Raw genomic sequence first — 17,132 nt, 5'->3', positions numbered from 1 at the left:
TTATAGATAAGTGATAACGGGTTAACTAGTTACGTAACTAGTTAACCTGATAATTAACTAGTTAATTATCAGGTTAACTAGTTAAGTATTTATGTAACTAGTTAACCTAATAATTAACTAGATAATTATCAGGTTAACTAGTTAGGCAAATACCTAACTAGTTAACCTGATAATTAACTAGTTAATTATTAGGTTAACTAGTTACGTAACTAGTTAACCTGATAATTAACTAGTTAATTAAGAGGTTAACTAGTTACGTAACTAGTTAACCTCTTAATTAACTAGTAAATTATCAGGTTATCTGGTGGCAGAAATATGCCACCATAGTTCAGAAATATTTGCACTAAATTTTGAAATTTATGTAAGACAATGTATTGAAGACCATACTTTACATGGGGAGGGGGTAATATTTATTGCTGCTCGCCATGATGCGATATTGGTCCGAAGATCTGAACATGTGACATCTGACAATGGCATGAAGGTCACAGACACAAAGGTCTTCATGCAGCTGAGCATTCATGATGGAAATATATAATGCCGAGTAGCAGAGAGGCCAAAATTAAATTAGACTTTACATGTATATGGTAACACATGTATTGATAGAAAGACTTTTAAGTGCAATTCAATTATTATTCAATTTAATGTTAGTGGCCACTAGTAAATGAGATCCGACCAGAACCGGGGGAAACTGCGTCACAGAATCGATTCTGTGTGGGAGAGCGTTGTTACTTGTGCTTTTAATATCAGCGGGAGGTTGTCAGTTCGAATCACGGTATTTTAGCTGATATTATACCACTGAGCCAAATAAATGATTGACTGATGTAAGTGTAAGAGATTTTACTTAGATTATTAAGGTAGATGTGTAATAAACCGTATCTTAGTAGACCCTAGATCTATACTGAAATGTATCCGAAGAGTAATGTTTAGACAAGTTAAAATTGGTTACAACAGGGACGGACATGAAACATCTGCAATAAAGTGAAAACCTTCCAAATTCTTAAGTTTATTTGTTTCTTAAAACATTTGAAGATCAGAAATAAGCGAAATTTCCCTTATTTTGTAGAATTTTTGTACCTTATGTAAATAATACGTCTCTTTAAGTGTAGTGATCGACTAAGTTTACTTGGCAGAAGATGAAGTCTTTGAAGATATCATCGCATTACTTAAAGTTGATGACATCATGCCCGTCACTGGCATTGTCATAGATGACGTATTTGTATCAGTCGGTGAAGATAACATCACTGGTGCAGCAGACGACATCTTTGTTTCCATCGACGTTGTTGACGATTTGGTGGATAGAGCAGGCGAAGACATCATTGTCATTGTTTCAATATGCGTCGATGACATCACTATTTTCAATGTCGATGAGGATTTCGTAGACAAAACCGTTGGTGACGTCATAATCTCCATTGGTGTTGATGATATCGTAGAAGAAACCGTTGGTGACGTCATAATCTCCATTGGTGTTGATGATATCGTAGACAAAACGGTTGGTGACGTCATAGTACTCAATGGTGTTGATGACTTCAAAGTACTCATAAGAGTCGATGACATTTTGTTCGTTGATGAAGTTTGAGTTGTTGTTGTCGTTGGGCTGGTCGTCGTCATGACTTTTGTTGTCAAGGGTACTTCAGCTTAAAAATACAAAGCATTTATCTCATCCATGTGCTATTTATAAAAATGGATGTCTGCTTAAATCAATTACAGCTTAGCTTATAAATCCGGTTTTTTTTCTCATATCCGATCAGTTTCTTTTTTCGACTCGGTAAAACTAGATATGACACGGACTTGCTTGCATATATTTTGACGTCACTTAAATATGATATAATAATATTGAATCAAATGAATTGCAAAGTCGCGCCTAATGTTACTGTTACAGTTTCAGCAATAGAATATTTCAAATTTATGTAAAGGTCAATGTTTATTAGTCAGTATTAATGAAATTATGTGGTAGACGCTTGATTCATTTAAGAAGTTATTGACCTCGTTAAATGAAATAATATTATGTATGTAATTATTAAATAATGCATTGAGGGGCACCTGACGTTTTCCTTCACCAGAAGAGCTGGAAAGAAGGCCGTTAATGTGTTAGTGCGACGTTTGTTAAACTTTTTTAATAAATTCAGTAAGGAGCATAAACTGATTAATTTTACAATATTCATTTCAACTTGAGTGGTTCCAGTATTACTACTTGAATACTGTCTAATCACCCTTAGGATATGTTCGTTCGTGCCTGAAATAATGCACGGAAGGGCACCTGAGGTCTTCCTCCACCAGTAAAGCTGGATCGTCGCGATATGACCTATACTGTGTCAAAGTGACGTAAAACAAAAAAACAAAACAAACAAAATTTAGGATATGTTGCCTGCTTTTTAAATTGTCTTTTGACGTCTTATCTGTGATATGCAGGCTTCATAACCTCAGATCCCCTTTCAAAATTCCATTTTCTTTAGTTCCGCCCATTGTTTTCTCGTTTAGGGCACACGCATTCTTTTACTTGGGGACTATACGCCGCTTTTCATGGAATGGCACTACTGTGTCACATTGAAGGTTCCATGATAACCGCCGTATGAACACATCTGCGGATGTTTCTTAATTCAAAATTTCACAATTTTCGTGTTAATGTTGAATTCTGCTCAAGCCAATGCTAGGGGGTGTGGACGGTAACTTGCACTTTCCAGTACCGTCCATGAACAGGCTCAATCAAACCGAGCCTGCAACATTTTCAATTTTGTCGTGTTGGACTTTCTTTAGGGATTCTGTATTTCTCTATTTTATGCATGGTGTAAAAATATAAGACTTTCGATTTAAATACCCGAATTATCTTTTTTATGATAACAGACATGTCTATATTATAATGTATTTAATTATATTAGATCTACCAGCATATATCTACAAATAATTTATATTCTGCAATGTTTTTTTTTTTAAACAAGTAACATGAATAAAACTGATTTTTCTCATACCATATTTGCATATCCATCCATGATTCTGTCTTAGCAAAAATATTCCAGAACACGGGTAATCACCCCAGTGGCCATTCTTTTCTAGCAGAGCACAGTCTTCGCTTCCTCCAAACAGACCTGGCTGTCCTGCCGCCCAGTTCTTATAGTTCACGTTTGTTCCTTGCATAAATTACAAATCTGATTAGAAAACTCTATGACAATTATATCTTAATTGAAAAGCGATTATATCTAAATTTAAAAACGATTATATCTAAATTGAAAAACAATTATATCTAAAAGCAACAATGCTTTCGATGATAATATAATGGAATGTCTAGCATAATTTTTTTTTTTCAAATGTATGTATGATAAGATTAAAAGTGTGTTATCAAAAAAAAAAGGTTCATTAAAGTTAGAATTTAAACATAGTTTATCAATACAAAAGATAATGGTGGCTGATTTGGTACATTGCGCGTTGCGTTGTCGATAGCGACAACGCAACCTATATCGTTATCACCTTTTCGTCTTTTCGCTAGCACAACACGACAAAGCACTAAACGACGTGTTGTCGCGCTGCCGTCTTGTCGTCCTGTCTGTAAGGAAGCACGCCAAACGGCACATTGTCGTGCGGCGCTTAGTCGCGATGTCGCCCTGTCACTGGGCTTATAAGCCAATCCTTCGATTTGAACCGAGCGACAATGTGACATCGCGACGACACGCCGCACGACAACGTGTAGTTTGGCGTACATTGTTACCGACGCGACAGGACGACAAGACGAAAGTCCGACAATGTGCCGTTTGGCGCTTGGCCAACATGACGCACAAAAGCATTTCAAATCAGTCAGCATAAAATAAAGATATTACGTCGTTATGAACAAAATGTAACAAAAGAACATATACAAAAATAAAACCGATTTTAAAATAACAATATTCAACATAATTTAAACGTTAAAAAGTGCTAGTTGAATTAAGCAAGCCAGTTGCAAAATGCACATACACTCGCTAGATTTCGCTTGCCCGCGAGTGATAATTTTACTAAAGAAATGGTCAATTTCTAAAAATACAAAAAAATAAGTTTTAAGACATAAATGATTACAAATCGCGTTTATGAGAATTATTTTCATCTTACGTCATTTTGTCATACACATTGCCGTAAGATAGTGTATCCTTTTTTGATGGCATATTATACGTGACGTTATTACGTTATACATGTACAGACGCGCTTAATGTTAACGTTATACTATAGGCGCGTCAATGAACAATGATTCTTCTGCACTTTAAACATTCTTTATTTTGGGTATGTGATAAACCTCAAACTGAAAACCTCAGGGTTTTTTATATATATAAGCGTTATGATTTTGATCAATACATGTATTAAGGTAGCATTCATATTCAAAATCAAGTACATGTAAACATTGACATTGAACTTGCTATTGCTGTCAATTTCATTCCCCATACTTTCATATAGGAATCGGTGACTTTGTAACTTTTTTTAAAGTAACTTTATTGAGGTTAAATAATTGTAGTGTTTGGCGCGGCATGACTAACAATATAACAATGAAACTTTAAAGAAATATCAAAATCATACATTTTATACCGAATTAAAGAGCATGTGAATGCACACTATCGAAACAAAAACTGCCTTATTGTGGCCAACCTTACAACTTCACAAAAAGTAACTTAAATATTTTTACTAAACATTTTCATTTGAGTTAATTCCCTTAAAGCGGCTGTAAGTACACGTTCGTATTACCATATGAAGTACAAGATTATGTGAAAGTTGAATGAAATAAAGGATAAGTGATACCGGACTTGTGTCAAACTCAACTAACGTCTCTTTCCCTTAAATGCATTTTTAGAAGAAATGCCATACGATTATGTTTATGTGAAGTTAAATGATTATAATGATACCGGAAGTCCATTTCCACGTGCCCTCCTTATCTTTGTCGGTCAGTCCAATCCATACACCTTTATCACCATGTAAACCAAGAATCTGAGATAAATATAAAGGTAGTGCTTTAAAATCTACGTGAATTAATCAGCACCATACGTCGATAAGTTATTTTGTATAACAAAAATAATAAAGAATTAGACATGTATTTCAACATGCTTCGTTTTAAAATGTATGAGATGGCACTTCACGTATCAAACATGATGTTATAGTTAGACACTTGATGTTATATTTAGACACTTGATGTTATATTTAGACACTTGATGTTATATTTATAGACACTTGATGTTATATTTAGACACTTGATGTTATATTTAGACACTTGATGTTATATTTAGACACTAGATGTTATATTTAGACACTTGATGTTATATTTATAGACACTTGATGTTATATTTTGACACTTGATGTTATAGTTAGACACTTGATGTTATATTTAGACACTTGATGTTATATTTAGACACTTGATGTTATATTTAGACACTTGATGTTATATTTATAGACACTTGATGTTATATTTAGACACTTGATGTTATATTTAGACACTTGATGTTATATTTAGACACTAGATGTTATAGTTAGACACTTGATGTTATATTTATAGACACTTGATGTTATATTTTGACACTTGATGTTATATTTAGACACTTGATGTTATAGTTAGACACTTGATGTTATAGTTAGACACTTGATGTTATATTTAGACACTTGATGTTATAGTTAGACACTTGATGTTATAGTTAGACACTTGATGTTATAGTTAGACACTTGATGTTATAGTTAGACACTTGATGTTATATTTAGACACTTGATGTTATATTTAGACACTTGATGTTATATTTAGACACTTGATGTTATATTTAGACACTTGATGTTATATTTATAGACACTTGATGTTATATTTAGACACTTGAAGTTATATTTATAGACACTTGATGTTATATTTTGACACTTGATGTTATATTTAGACACTTGATGTTATATTTAGACACTTGATGTTATATTTAGACACTAGATGTTATATTTAGACACTTGATGTTATATTTGTAGACACTTGATGTTATATTTATAGACACTTGATGTTATATTTAGACACTTGATGTTATATTTATAGACACTTGATGTTATATTTAGACACTTGAAGTTATATTTATAGACACTTGATGTTATATTTTGACACTTGATGTTATATTTATAGACACTTGATGTTATATTTAGACACTTGATGTTATATTTATAGACACTTGATGTTATATTTAGACACTTGAAGTTATATTTAGACACTTGATGTTATATTTAGACACTTGATGTTATATTTAGACACTTGATGTTATATTTAGACACTTGATGTTATATTTATAGACACTTGATGTTATATTTAGACACTTGATGTTATATTTATAGACACTTGATGTTATATTTAGACACTTGATGTTATAGTTACTTAAGATTCTGAAGATAAAAAACGCATTAAACATCTCAAAACCGATCCTAGCAGTATATCAACACAATTAGCTAAACTCTTTCATCATAATATGGGCATATTGCTTTATTTAGACATTAACGTTAGCAGTACTTACTTATTCGGGAAATATTTCTTGTGCCAACTAAATATGACCTGTTTGACACAATAAAATGGTTATATGACTTACATAAGTCATATAACAGTGAACCTGAAGATTTATTGTTCAAATTAGTCCGACCTTTTAATAAGTGTCTCTATTTCAAAATTTTATTCATTTCAAACACAGTTTATATATTTGAATTATGTATTAAATAGGAATGTCCGTCTTGTTAGTATAATATAAAATTACCTGTTAGGTAATATATAGGAATACTCGTTATGTTGGTACAATATAATAAAAAAAAACCTTTTAGGTAATATATAGGAATGCACGTTATGTTGGTACATTATAAAATCACCTGTTAGGAAATATATAGGAATGCACGTTTCGTTGGTACATTATAAAATCACCTGTTAGGAAATATAAAGGAATGCACGTTTCGTTGGTACATTATAAAATTACCTGTTAGGAAATATAAAGGAATGCACGTTTCGTTGGTACATTATAAAATCACCTGTTAGGAAATATAAAGGAATGCACGTTTCGTTGGTACATTATAAAATTATCTGTTAGGAAATATAAAAGAATGCACGTTTCGTTGGTACATTATAAAATCACCTGTTAGGAAAGATAAAGGAATGCACGTTTCGTTGGTACATTATAAAATCACCTGTTAGGAAAGATAAAGGAATGCACGTTTCGTTGGTACATTATAAAATTACCTGTTAGGAAATATAAAGGAATGCACGTTTCGTTGGTACATTATAAAATTATCTGTTAGGGAATATAAAAGAATGCACGTTTCGTTGGTACATTATAAAATCACCTGTTAGGAAAGATAAAGGAATGCACGTTTCGTTGGTACATTATAAAATCACCTGTTAGGAAGTATAAAGGAATGCACGTTTCGTTGGTACATTATAAAATTACCTGTTAGGAAATATAAAGGAATGCACGTTTCGTATGTACATTATAAAATCACCTGTTAGGAAATATAAAGGAATGCACGTTTCGTTGGTACATTATAAAATTACCTGTTAGGTAATATATAGGAATGCACGTTATGTTGGTACATTATAAAATCACCTGTTAGGAAATATAAAGGAATGCACGTTTCGTTGGTACATTATAAAATTACCTGTTAGGAAATATATAGGAATGCACGTTTCGTTGGTACATTATAAAATCACCTGTTAGGAAATATAAAGGAATGCACGTTTCGTTGTTACATTATTACCTGTTTGGAAATATATAGGAATGCACGTTATGTTGGTACATTATAAAATCACTTGTCAGGAAATATGTAGGAATGCAATATTACCTGTAATGTATTGTATATAAACGCCTGTTCTGATTGCGAATGTATATCTACAAGGTAGCCTCGTTTACTCCTACAATCATTGTCAGCGTGGAACCAGTCCACTGGGTGGTTTAGTATGAACTCGTAACAATGAGTTCCAAAATGACGTACATTTTGACCGCTATCTAAGTTTGCCGGGCACTCTAGAGTAACCGCTGTTACATATGTAACTGAAATACAAATTCTAGACTTACTTAATGATTGGTTAAAACATTATATCTTTATGAATTTAAAATAGCCTTGAAACATTATAAAAACGCGCACGCATATTACATAATTGAAAGTGATCAGTGCTAAAATACTGCGTAAAACAAAGCTGAAATAACGCTTTCATTTAACGTCTAGTGAAGAGCACAATTGACCAAGCATCCATTATGGCGTTTTACGGCTGACAGAGATGGATGAATAACTATGCAACAGTCAAAGATCGTGATGAGCACACTTATTTGAAATCACAATACATTTCATTAAATTAATTTAACTCAATTAAAACTCGTACAATATTAAATAACTGACGTATATATGTATAAGTACCGGAGGTAAGCATCAATATAGTTAAAACTAAGTCCATCTTGTACTTGTCTGGTCTATTGTTCAATGACCTTATATCAATAAATAGGTGGTCACTTTTATACAAGAACAGTCTTATCGTGGTTTCATTATCTTTAAACTTTGACCTGATTCAATAAAGGTACTTCAATAATACGACCTTTTTGAAAATAACTGTCAATGGTATTTAGTAATAGAAAGAGTATCGAAACATGAGGCTATCTGATTTGTACGATGGAGCGTTGCCCCCGAGTTTAAATCGAACTGCTTGGTGTTTTGATGTTCTTTGTCATTTGTATCAAAGGGAAAAAACATATTCACTGTCGTCACAATATGAAACCCCAGAAAATAGTATCCATAATGTACGAGCATCTAAATATATATGACTTTTCTATTGTTGTCCCTTTCATTGTCGTCATTATACGTAAACCACAGGAAAAATGAACCAATGAACGAGCATAATCCAGTTTCAATTCCCCAACAGACTAACCGGTAACTGAAGTGTGGGTAACTAATATTTGCACTTCATTTAACAAACCAAGTGTGAGTATACGTCTTGACTCTGACACATTTTCAATAGAAAAATCTCTAAACTATGATACAATTGTGAAATAACAACTGTTTCTAACGATTGTAAATAAAAGTACCTAACACGTCCTCTTGTAATGATGCCCAGCACCTCGGAACAGATATATATTTAACAGAACCTAAGAACAGATATCCATTTAACAGAACCTAAGAACAGATATCTATTTAACAGACCCTAAGAACAGATATATATTTAACAGAACCTAAGAACAGATATATATTTAACAAAACCTAAGAACAGATATATATTTAACATAACCTAAGAACAGATATATATTTAACAGAACCTAAGAACAGATATATATTTAACAGAACCTAAGAACAGATATATATTTAACAGAACCTAGGAACAGATATCTATTTAACAGAACCTAAGAACAGATATATATTTAACAGAACCTAAGAACAGATATCTATTTAACAGAACCTAAGAACAGATATATATTTAACAGAACCTAAGAACAGATATATATTTAACAGAACCTAAGAACAGATATCTATTTAACAGAACCTAAGAACAGATATCTATTTAACAGAACCTAAGAACAGATATCTATTTAACAGAACCTAAGAACAGATATATATTTAACAGAACCTAAGAACAGATATTTATTTAACAGAACCTAAGAACAGATATATATTTAACAGAACCTAAGAACAGATATATATTTAACAGAACCTAAGAACAGATATATATTTAACAGAACCTAAGAACAGATATATATTTAACAGAACCTAAGAACAGATATCTATTTAACAGAACTTAAGAACAGATATATATTTAACAGAACCTAGGAACAGATATCTATTTAACAGAACTTATTTGTTTGTTTGTTTGTTTCATTTTACGCCTTTTTCAACAGTATTTCAGTCATATAGGCGGGTAGTTTCCTAACCATCGTTCCTGGAGAGTTACACCAGTACTAGACAACCTTCCTCCGCGCTAAACTACCAAAGCATCTCCCGGGGATCGAACCCACGCCAGAGAGGTACCTGGATTAGAAGTCATCGACTCTAACCCCTCGGCCACGGAGGCGGACAACAGAACTTAAGAACAGATATATATTTAACAGAACCTAAGAACAGATATATATTTAACAGAACCTAAGAACAGATATATATTTAACAGAACCTAAGAACAGATATATATTTAACAGAACCTAAGAACAGATATATATTTAACAGAACCTAAGAACAGATATATATTTAACAGAACCTAAGAACAGATATCTATTTTACAGAACCTAGGAACAGATATCTATTTAACAGAATCTCGGAACAGATATATAGTTAACAGCATCTCGGAACAGATATATATTTAACAGCACCTCGGAACAGATATATATTTAACAGCACCTCGGAACAGATATATATTTAACAGCACCTCGGAACAGATATATATTTAACAAAACCACGGAACAGATAAATATTTAGATATATCATTCGATCATCGGATATTGACAACCTGAAATGAGTCTTGTCGTTCCTAGTGGGAACACGAAATGGGCTTGCAATGCGTTGTAAATGTTGTTGATATTTTGACGCAAAACGTTATTCTCCGCTAGGTGGTTGACGGCGACAGTTGTAAGAAAGCGCAGATATCAAAATGATGACGTCTTGATAATACACCTGCATGTATTTAACTATCCAACTTCGATATCTTAGTAGTAACCAGCCCGCGTAGCTCGGTTAGAGTGTGACTCGACATTGTGGGTTCGATTCCCGGACAGGCCAAATATAATTACTAATCAGTCTTTCGGGTGAGACTTTCAATTGAGGTCACGTGTATGGGTGCATAAACACTTGGCACGCTAAAGTACCAGGAGAAGCTTCTGTAATTGATCTTTCTGTGTATTTGCCTTGCACTATCCTCCGAAATCTGAAATGACAATATGAGCAACGGGTTGCGAGCATAAATAAACATAAAAACACACGCACAATCTTTGTAGTTTTATCATTTCTAAGACTTTTATTCTTAAAATGATTGGAATATTTGTCAAAATTAAGTTCTTTTTATGAATGAAAAATGGTTCGCTTGATGTTTTCATAAGATGATATTGACCGGTGTTAATAATTTATTCCATTTCATATATAACACTATACTACATTATATAAAAAAACATAAATTACTCAATTGTTGAATTTGAACTCAATACTTGGAAGAAAAAATATTAAAATGATTTCAGAAGTAACTGTACCGTTAAGAAAATATTGTGGCAGATAAGAAAAATAGGAGTAAAAGCAGAACTATTCAGGAACAATTAAATTTTGTTCATAGCGGCAATCTATGCACAAGAAGTCAAAAGTGTTACTTTCAATATTTTCGAGAAACTTATTTGTCATGCGATTATTTCATTTTTTCAACATCAATTTTAATATGTTGGTGTCTAATTGACGGCAATAATTTAAAACAAATGGGTATGAATATATGATAATGATATTATAAGTGCCTTCGTTGTAAAAAAACATTTTAAAATACGGAGCGTGCTTTTTCAATGTAGTATACATATTCAGTTTTTACATGAGTGTTTAGTCATAACCAACACCGTTAAAGTCATATTGCGACTTTCTAGCTGTATTGGTAGCTTTAATAGCTATATGGATAGCTTCCTTACACGACAGAATCAAACGTCCTTGGTGGGATAAGAACTCACGTTAAGGAGGCAAGTGCTTCGAAATAATTAACATTCACCCCTCGTTCACATCAAAGTATATAAACAAATATGACATGATCATGCAGTACATTGACACAGGGCTTATATTTAGTGATGTGATGGTTATGAATGAAAGAGTCAAATGGTCAGTATGTCACAAGACAATACATTGAGGAAACAGATCCAATATATAGCCTTCACGGGTTACAAATTGGCACATAATGCACTTAGTTGTACAATGGTGAACCGATTGGTTTATAATATTTTAATAAATACATGGTGTACTAATTTGTATGGTGTATTATTTTATATACGGTCCAATAATTGAATCGGGGTTCTCTGATAGGTTCATGATTACTTATTTATACATAGTGCCCTCATGGTACCCGAAACAAAAACAGGACAGGGCACAAGGAAGAGCAAAATCTTTATAAAATAAGACCACCTTCAGGAATCAGTTTCTTTTATATGTTTGACAGTGCATAATAAACGCATTAATTACAACATTCTACATACGATATGCATACAAGATAACAGAAATATTAAATGTGTGTTGAAAGGCCTTGTGGGGCGTCCGTGGCCGAGTGGTTAAGGTCGTTGCCACTCAGCGCTGTGGGTTCAAATCCCGACTGGGTTTTGGATTCTTTCATCCAGTTAGCATACGGTAAGTCGGTGATTCTTCTCAGGTGCCCTTCGTGTCTGAAATAATACACGAAGGGCACCTGAGGTCTTCCTCCATCAATAAAAGCTGTAAGTCGTCATATGACATATTCTGTGTGGGTGTGCTGTGAAACAAACAAACAAACAAAAAAGGGCCTTGTATATCAAGTACAAGAAACCTTTTGAAATTCATGTTTGCACAAGAAGTAAAACTTTTTGTGTTTCTGAGGTGTAATGTGCCTTTGAAATGTATTTTGATACTACAATTTTTACAAATTGAGCTTCCAATAGTATAGAGCCTGGTCAGACATCCCGGATGCCATTGGCTAATAATTTTTGGTACCAGCAGGGTCATTTTTAGCATGTGAGCATGAATTTATTGTGAATCAATTACAAATACGAGTCTGTGAGCATGAATTTATTGTGAATTTATCACAGCTGACATGTTAGAATCATAATAATTGGGTTCTTCAAAATAATGATAAAACGCTTTAAATTATGCATATTTTAAGATTGATGTGTAATGGTTATAGTGGTTGCCGCTAGATCCAGGAATCGTGGCCCGAGCATTACTCGGGTTTCAAAACCACGTGTCCTCATTTGAAAAAAGTACTGGTTAGTTCCATGAAGTGGACTCGACATTGTCTACTAGTGATAAAAATCCGACAAAGGGAACCAGCACTACATGAAAATTGCTTACTAGGTTTGATTATATCTGTCCATGGGGGATAACGGATTTGTGTAACATATCAAACACCCCCTAGCATCATCTATCTTTCTGATCATATATCAATATATATGTGCTAGAACTTGTTTCACAATTAAGCTCAAATAATTTTTATGAACTAAACTTGTGATGAATAACATCAGGTATTTTTTACAATGGTATTTTTCTTTTTCCAGACTTCGGTAATAGAGAAGATTCAAAAATATACCAAAAAGAAGCCTTTTTAAAAAAAAGTTTTAACTGAAAAAGTTAGAACTATTCTTTGAATCTTATATCCTTTATATTGTGTTTATGTTATATTAATTATGTGATTGGCCCCTATATGAGTTAAAGTTCCACACCAAACATGTTACAACAATCTGTTACCGTTTATACTCAGACATGAAAGTTTTGTAATACCATGACAATGACAATAGATTGTATTAGCATTAAATATTGTACAAATGTTTATAGAACCAAGTGATGAAAAACAATTAATAAATATCCCATATTTACAATGGGGAGCATTAGTGCAAAGGCAATTATATAAGTCCTCGTCCTATTTCTTCCATTAACATTAACGAATGAAATGCAACTTCAGTAAGCAATCAAGTATTTTTTTTTTGTAGAAAAGTGTTAAATAAAATACCAAACTGTGCGTGTAGGACTAATGAACTGTATTTCTCTTTTACACAAAATAATCTCAATGCCTTGATAACGTCTCGTTTTGATAAAGCCTCAATGAATGTTTGGTATGACCGTTCGTGATTAATATTCCTTATCTTTGCCTCTTTTCCTTTTAAAGAATTGACCAGTTTATCTGAGTGTACGAACATTTCAAGATGGCAGTATTTGCACTTGTCTTTCTGTCAGTCTTTGCATATGGTAAGTTGTTAATTTGTGTATTTATTGACTTTAAAAAAAACAAATCTTATAAGTGTGTATAAGTGTGTAAAGAAACTAAAGATGTAGGTATCGATAGTCTCAAAGTGAGACAATATATGTATGCCCAGTCATACTGGAGTTTTCAATTAACACGATAGCGAGACATCATATAATATTCTGTTTATTTAATTTCATACCAAATAAAAGCACAAATAGCCACACGCCCAAAAAATGTGATTTTCATGAAAATTCAATGTTAAAAAAATGGCAGAGTTAAATATTCTAGAACCGTGTATGAGGTTATAATTTAAACAACACGGATGTGATGTAAGATGTATGGAACAATTTTCTCATGTAACTGGTCAGTGGTCTGCGGCAATCAAACATATAGTTCAGAAAGTCTGTTGTCACTAACATTATGTTAATTAACGTTAATCAATTTGAGCTTTGCTTGGTACCAACATCAAGTTTATAAAATTGAGGTATAATCTATGTCCAGCCCCGGTCACATATTCACGGATAATGCCACGGAAGAGCTACGGTATAATTGTTCACGGATTACTACGGAAATGTGAAATTCCGTAGTCCGCTACGGTTCCAGTACGGGCACACAACGGTATGAGTACGGAGTTCGACGGATTTACCACCAAAAGCCCCGGGAGAGACACGGATTGTTACGGACCGACACGGTTTGATACGGAGCGACACGAATCAGGACGGACACACTACGGATACACTACGGTCTGCTACGGTATAAGCACGGGTTAGTACGAATAAGTACGTTCTGATACGGAGAAGAACGAATTGATACGGAGAAGAACGAATTGCCACGGATCTATACGGACCTATTATATCCGTCCACAACCTCTTGCATGCTCAATGTCTCACAAAAAAAGAACACCTAGAAAACGAATTGCAGAGTTCAATGATTTTGGCGGAAAGGATTTGGCCTCATCGCGTCCGACGACCCCCGAGACATATCAGGTCCGATTATAGTGAATATCTTGAAGGACGCCGAATCCTCAACAAGTTCGGTCATGAGAGCCTCATACTTAACATGAAGGGGTCTTCGTAAAAGCCCATCTCTAGTCAACCATCACCTCTGTCTTATCTTACCTGATTAGATATGGACTTGTAATCATTAATGAAAAATGTTGATCAATACTGCTTCTCTTTTGATTTTAAAATGTGCTGTTCATTTACAATTACATTAATTATCGTGAATGTTTTAAGAATATGTAAAATGCTTGTTAATTATTCTTAGTATCACTCAAGGGCCAGCGTCCGAGGCTTATGAGACACTTCGTTTTATGTACATATTTACTCCAATTTCACAATTCAATGTTTTGTAAAATATGTAACATTAAAATGTTATTATATTACTTTATGCATTATTGTACGATATTAACATATTTTTTACCTCTATGCATGTCATCAAGCAGCTCGACCACTGCCTCCGTATTCTGAGCCATATCAATATACAGTTGCAGCCAGTTAATAGCAATTATCATTTATTGAATGTTCACACGTATATCTGTTTTTTAACAAGCAGGTAGTATTTGTACCTTTGAAAAAGTACATGATACCTTATTTATCCGTACTAAACAGTGGTGGACCGTACCATTCCGTACCGTTTCGTGATGCAACGCAATAAACCGTAAAAGACCGTTGTAATCCTTGCCTCTCAGTAGTACATCGTATTACGATCGTGGCTTTTCGTGATAATGCCGTATTAATCCGTAATAAAACCGTAGTTTATACGTAGGGTAACCGTACAAATACGTAGTTCTCCGTACCAAACCGTGGACATGTTGGGGCCTACGAATCAGTACGGACTAGTACGGTTTTCGTACGGACCAGTACGTATCAGTACGGTTTAATACGGACTCATAGGGATACGCTACGGTTGATTTTTCCGTAGCAAATTTTTGTGCATGTTCAAAAATTGTCAAGGATCACTACGGATATACAAGGACTACTACGATTGATCACGGTTACAATACGGAGAGCTACTGACCAGTACGGGTAACTACGGACGATGCCGGAATTAATCCGTGGCTCTTCCGTAGGCGTTTTCCGTGAATATGTGACTGGGGTATAACAACAAAACGTTTTGCCTGCTGTAGGATTGTTTCACTAGCCCTCACGGCGAGAGCGACAACAATCTTTAAGAACATAAACAACATCAACGTGGAAAACGTTATACAAAATTTTCCAGATGTAAATTTTACAGAAAATATACGGGGTGAATAAAGCAAAAACGTGAAAAGGACCGGTGCGGCCAGTTATGTAGGGGGGTTGTTCAACGGTAGGAAAACAAGGTTATGTTACATCTATGGTATTTGACACTGTCAAAGTGTGATCAACACTTACTAGTATACGTATTCATTATACGAATGCATTTATGTTTTTTCACGCTAAATACATGCGTAATACTGCTGCTTCTGTAAAAACGTGAATCTATCTGAACTTTAATGATGATAAGAAAAAGATGTTTAAGAACGTTGGAAATTTTGATCACCAAGAAGAGGGTTCACCTTGCTTCAACCGAGGCATCAAGTTCTTTTTAACATTATCGATCCATTTCCCTTATAGTCAAACTGTCGACGACGTGAGATTTGGTGATGCAGTTTTTCATTTTCATGTATATTAATTTACGCTGTGGTTCAGGTCGAATGTAGAATGGTGCAGAATGGAAATGCTGTTTTCAGTCATTTATATATTTAACATAATCACACAGCTGCAGCGGTGAACAGCAACTGTCCAGCGCATTTACCCAAAACAGACAATTTACGTGAATTCAGAACAAGCTGTTACGAGTTCATATTGGACCATCCAGGAGACTGGCATCATGCCGAGGCTGACTGTAGATCAAGGGGAGGTCATCTTGTAGACATTCATGATTACGCCGAGGAAGCATTCCTCTTCAATACATGCCAGGTAGATACTTTACCTCTTATTAATATAAAGCGTATCAGTATAATTGATAAACGTTCGTTAAAATATATCCTTCAATTAAATTCATTGGCGTATATCAAGTAATAATGGTCGTGTTTACCATCATGGCGGAGTTAACCATTCATATACGTATACAATGTCATTAAATATCGAGTAAATCACGGGTTAAAAATAGATTTAAAAAATGAAATCTTCTCTGACGGGTTTAGGTATTTTTATATAGCATCATATAAAAGAACTCAAAATAAGGCCACTGGGTTAAAATTGGAACCGCCCCAGGGTGTCATGCTTTTTTCCTTTGATAGTAAATA

At 33.9% G+C, this 17,132-nt stretch overlaps 2 protein-coding genes across 2 annotated transcripts; one reads left to right on the top strand and one right to left on the bottom strand.

The window, feature by feature from the left end:
* Positions 1–996: 996 nt before the first annotated feature.
* Positions 997–8,442, bottom strand: LOC132750817 (uncharacterized). Its single transcript, XM_060740858.1, has 5 exons — positions 8,356–8,442; positions 7,783–7,991; positions 4,857–4,938; positions 2,967–3,125; positions 997–1,634 (listed from the first exon to the last, which is right to left on the bottom strand). The coding sequence occupies exons 1-5, from the start codon at positions 8,390–8,392 to the stop codon at positions 1,120–1,122; spliced, it is 1,002 nt and encodes a 333-aa protein (XP_060596841.1). The 5' UTR covers positions 8,393–8,442; the 3' UTR covers positions 997–1,119.
* A 5,268-nt stretch (positions 8,443–13,710) lies between these two features.
* On the top strand, positions 13,711–16,803 carry LOC132750816 (perlucin-like protein; the record flags this gene model as incomplete). The annotated part of the gene is given in 2 exon segments (XM_060740857.1): positions 13,711–13,863; positions 16,604–16,803. Coding segments are annotated over 2 exon segments (243 nt in total), but the record flags the coding sequence as incomplete, so codon positions are not given.
* Between the last annotated feature and the right edge of the window lie 329 nt (positions 16,804–17,132).

Source organism: Ruditapes philippinarum, unplaced genomic scaffold, assembly GCF_026571515.1.
Source record: "Ruditapes philippinarum isolate M1 unplaced genomic scaffold, ASM2657151v2 ctg5571_1_1_1_1, whole genome shotgun sequence".
Classification (NCBI taxonomy): domain Eukaryota; kingdom Metazoa; phylum Mollusca; class Bivalvia; order Venerida; family Veneridae; genus Ruditapes; species Ruditapes philippinarum.
The sequence above is the reverse complement of the archived record's forward strand: the minus strand, read 5'-3'. Positions and strand labels throughout refer to the sequence as shown.

What these genes read in the sequence shown, in the direction of transcription:
- LOC132750817 (XM_060740858.1), bottom strand. Translation starts at nt 8,392, where the DNA reads ATGGACTTAGTTTTAACTATATTGATGCTTACCTCCG. An exon ending in TTATATACAATACATTACAG is followed by an intron (nt 4,939 to 7,782) that starts GTAATATTGCAT and finishes TATTTATCTCAG; the next exon opens with ATTCTTGGTTTACATGGTGA. An exon ending in TGGATGGATATGCAAATATG is followed by an intron (nt 1,635 to 2,966) that starts GTATGAGAAAAA and finishes TGTATTTTTAAG; the next exon opens with CTGAAGTACCCTTGACAACA.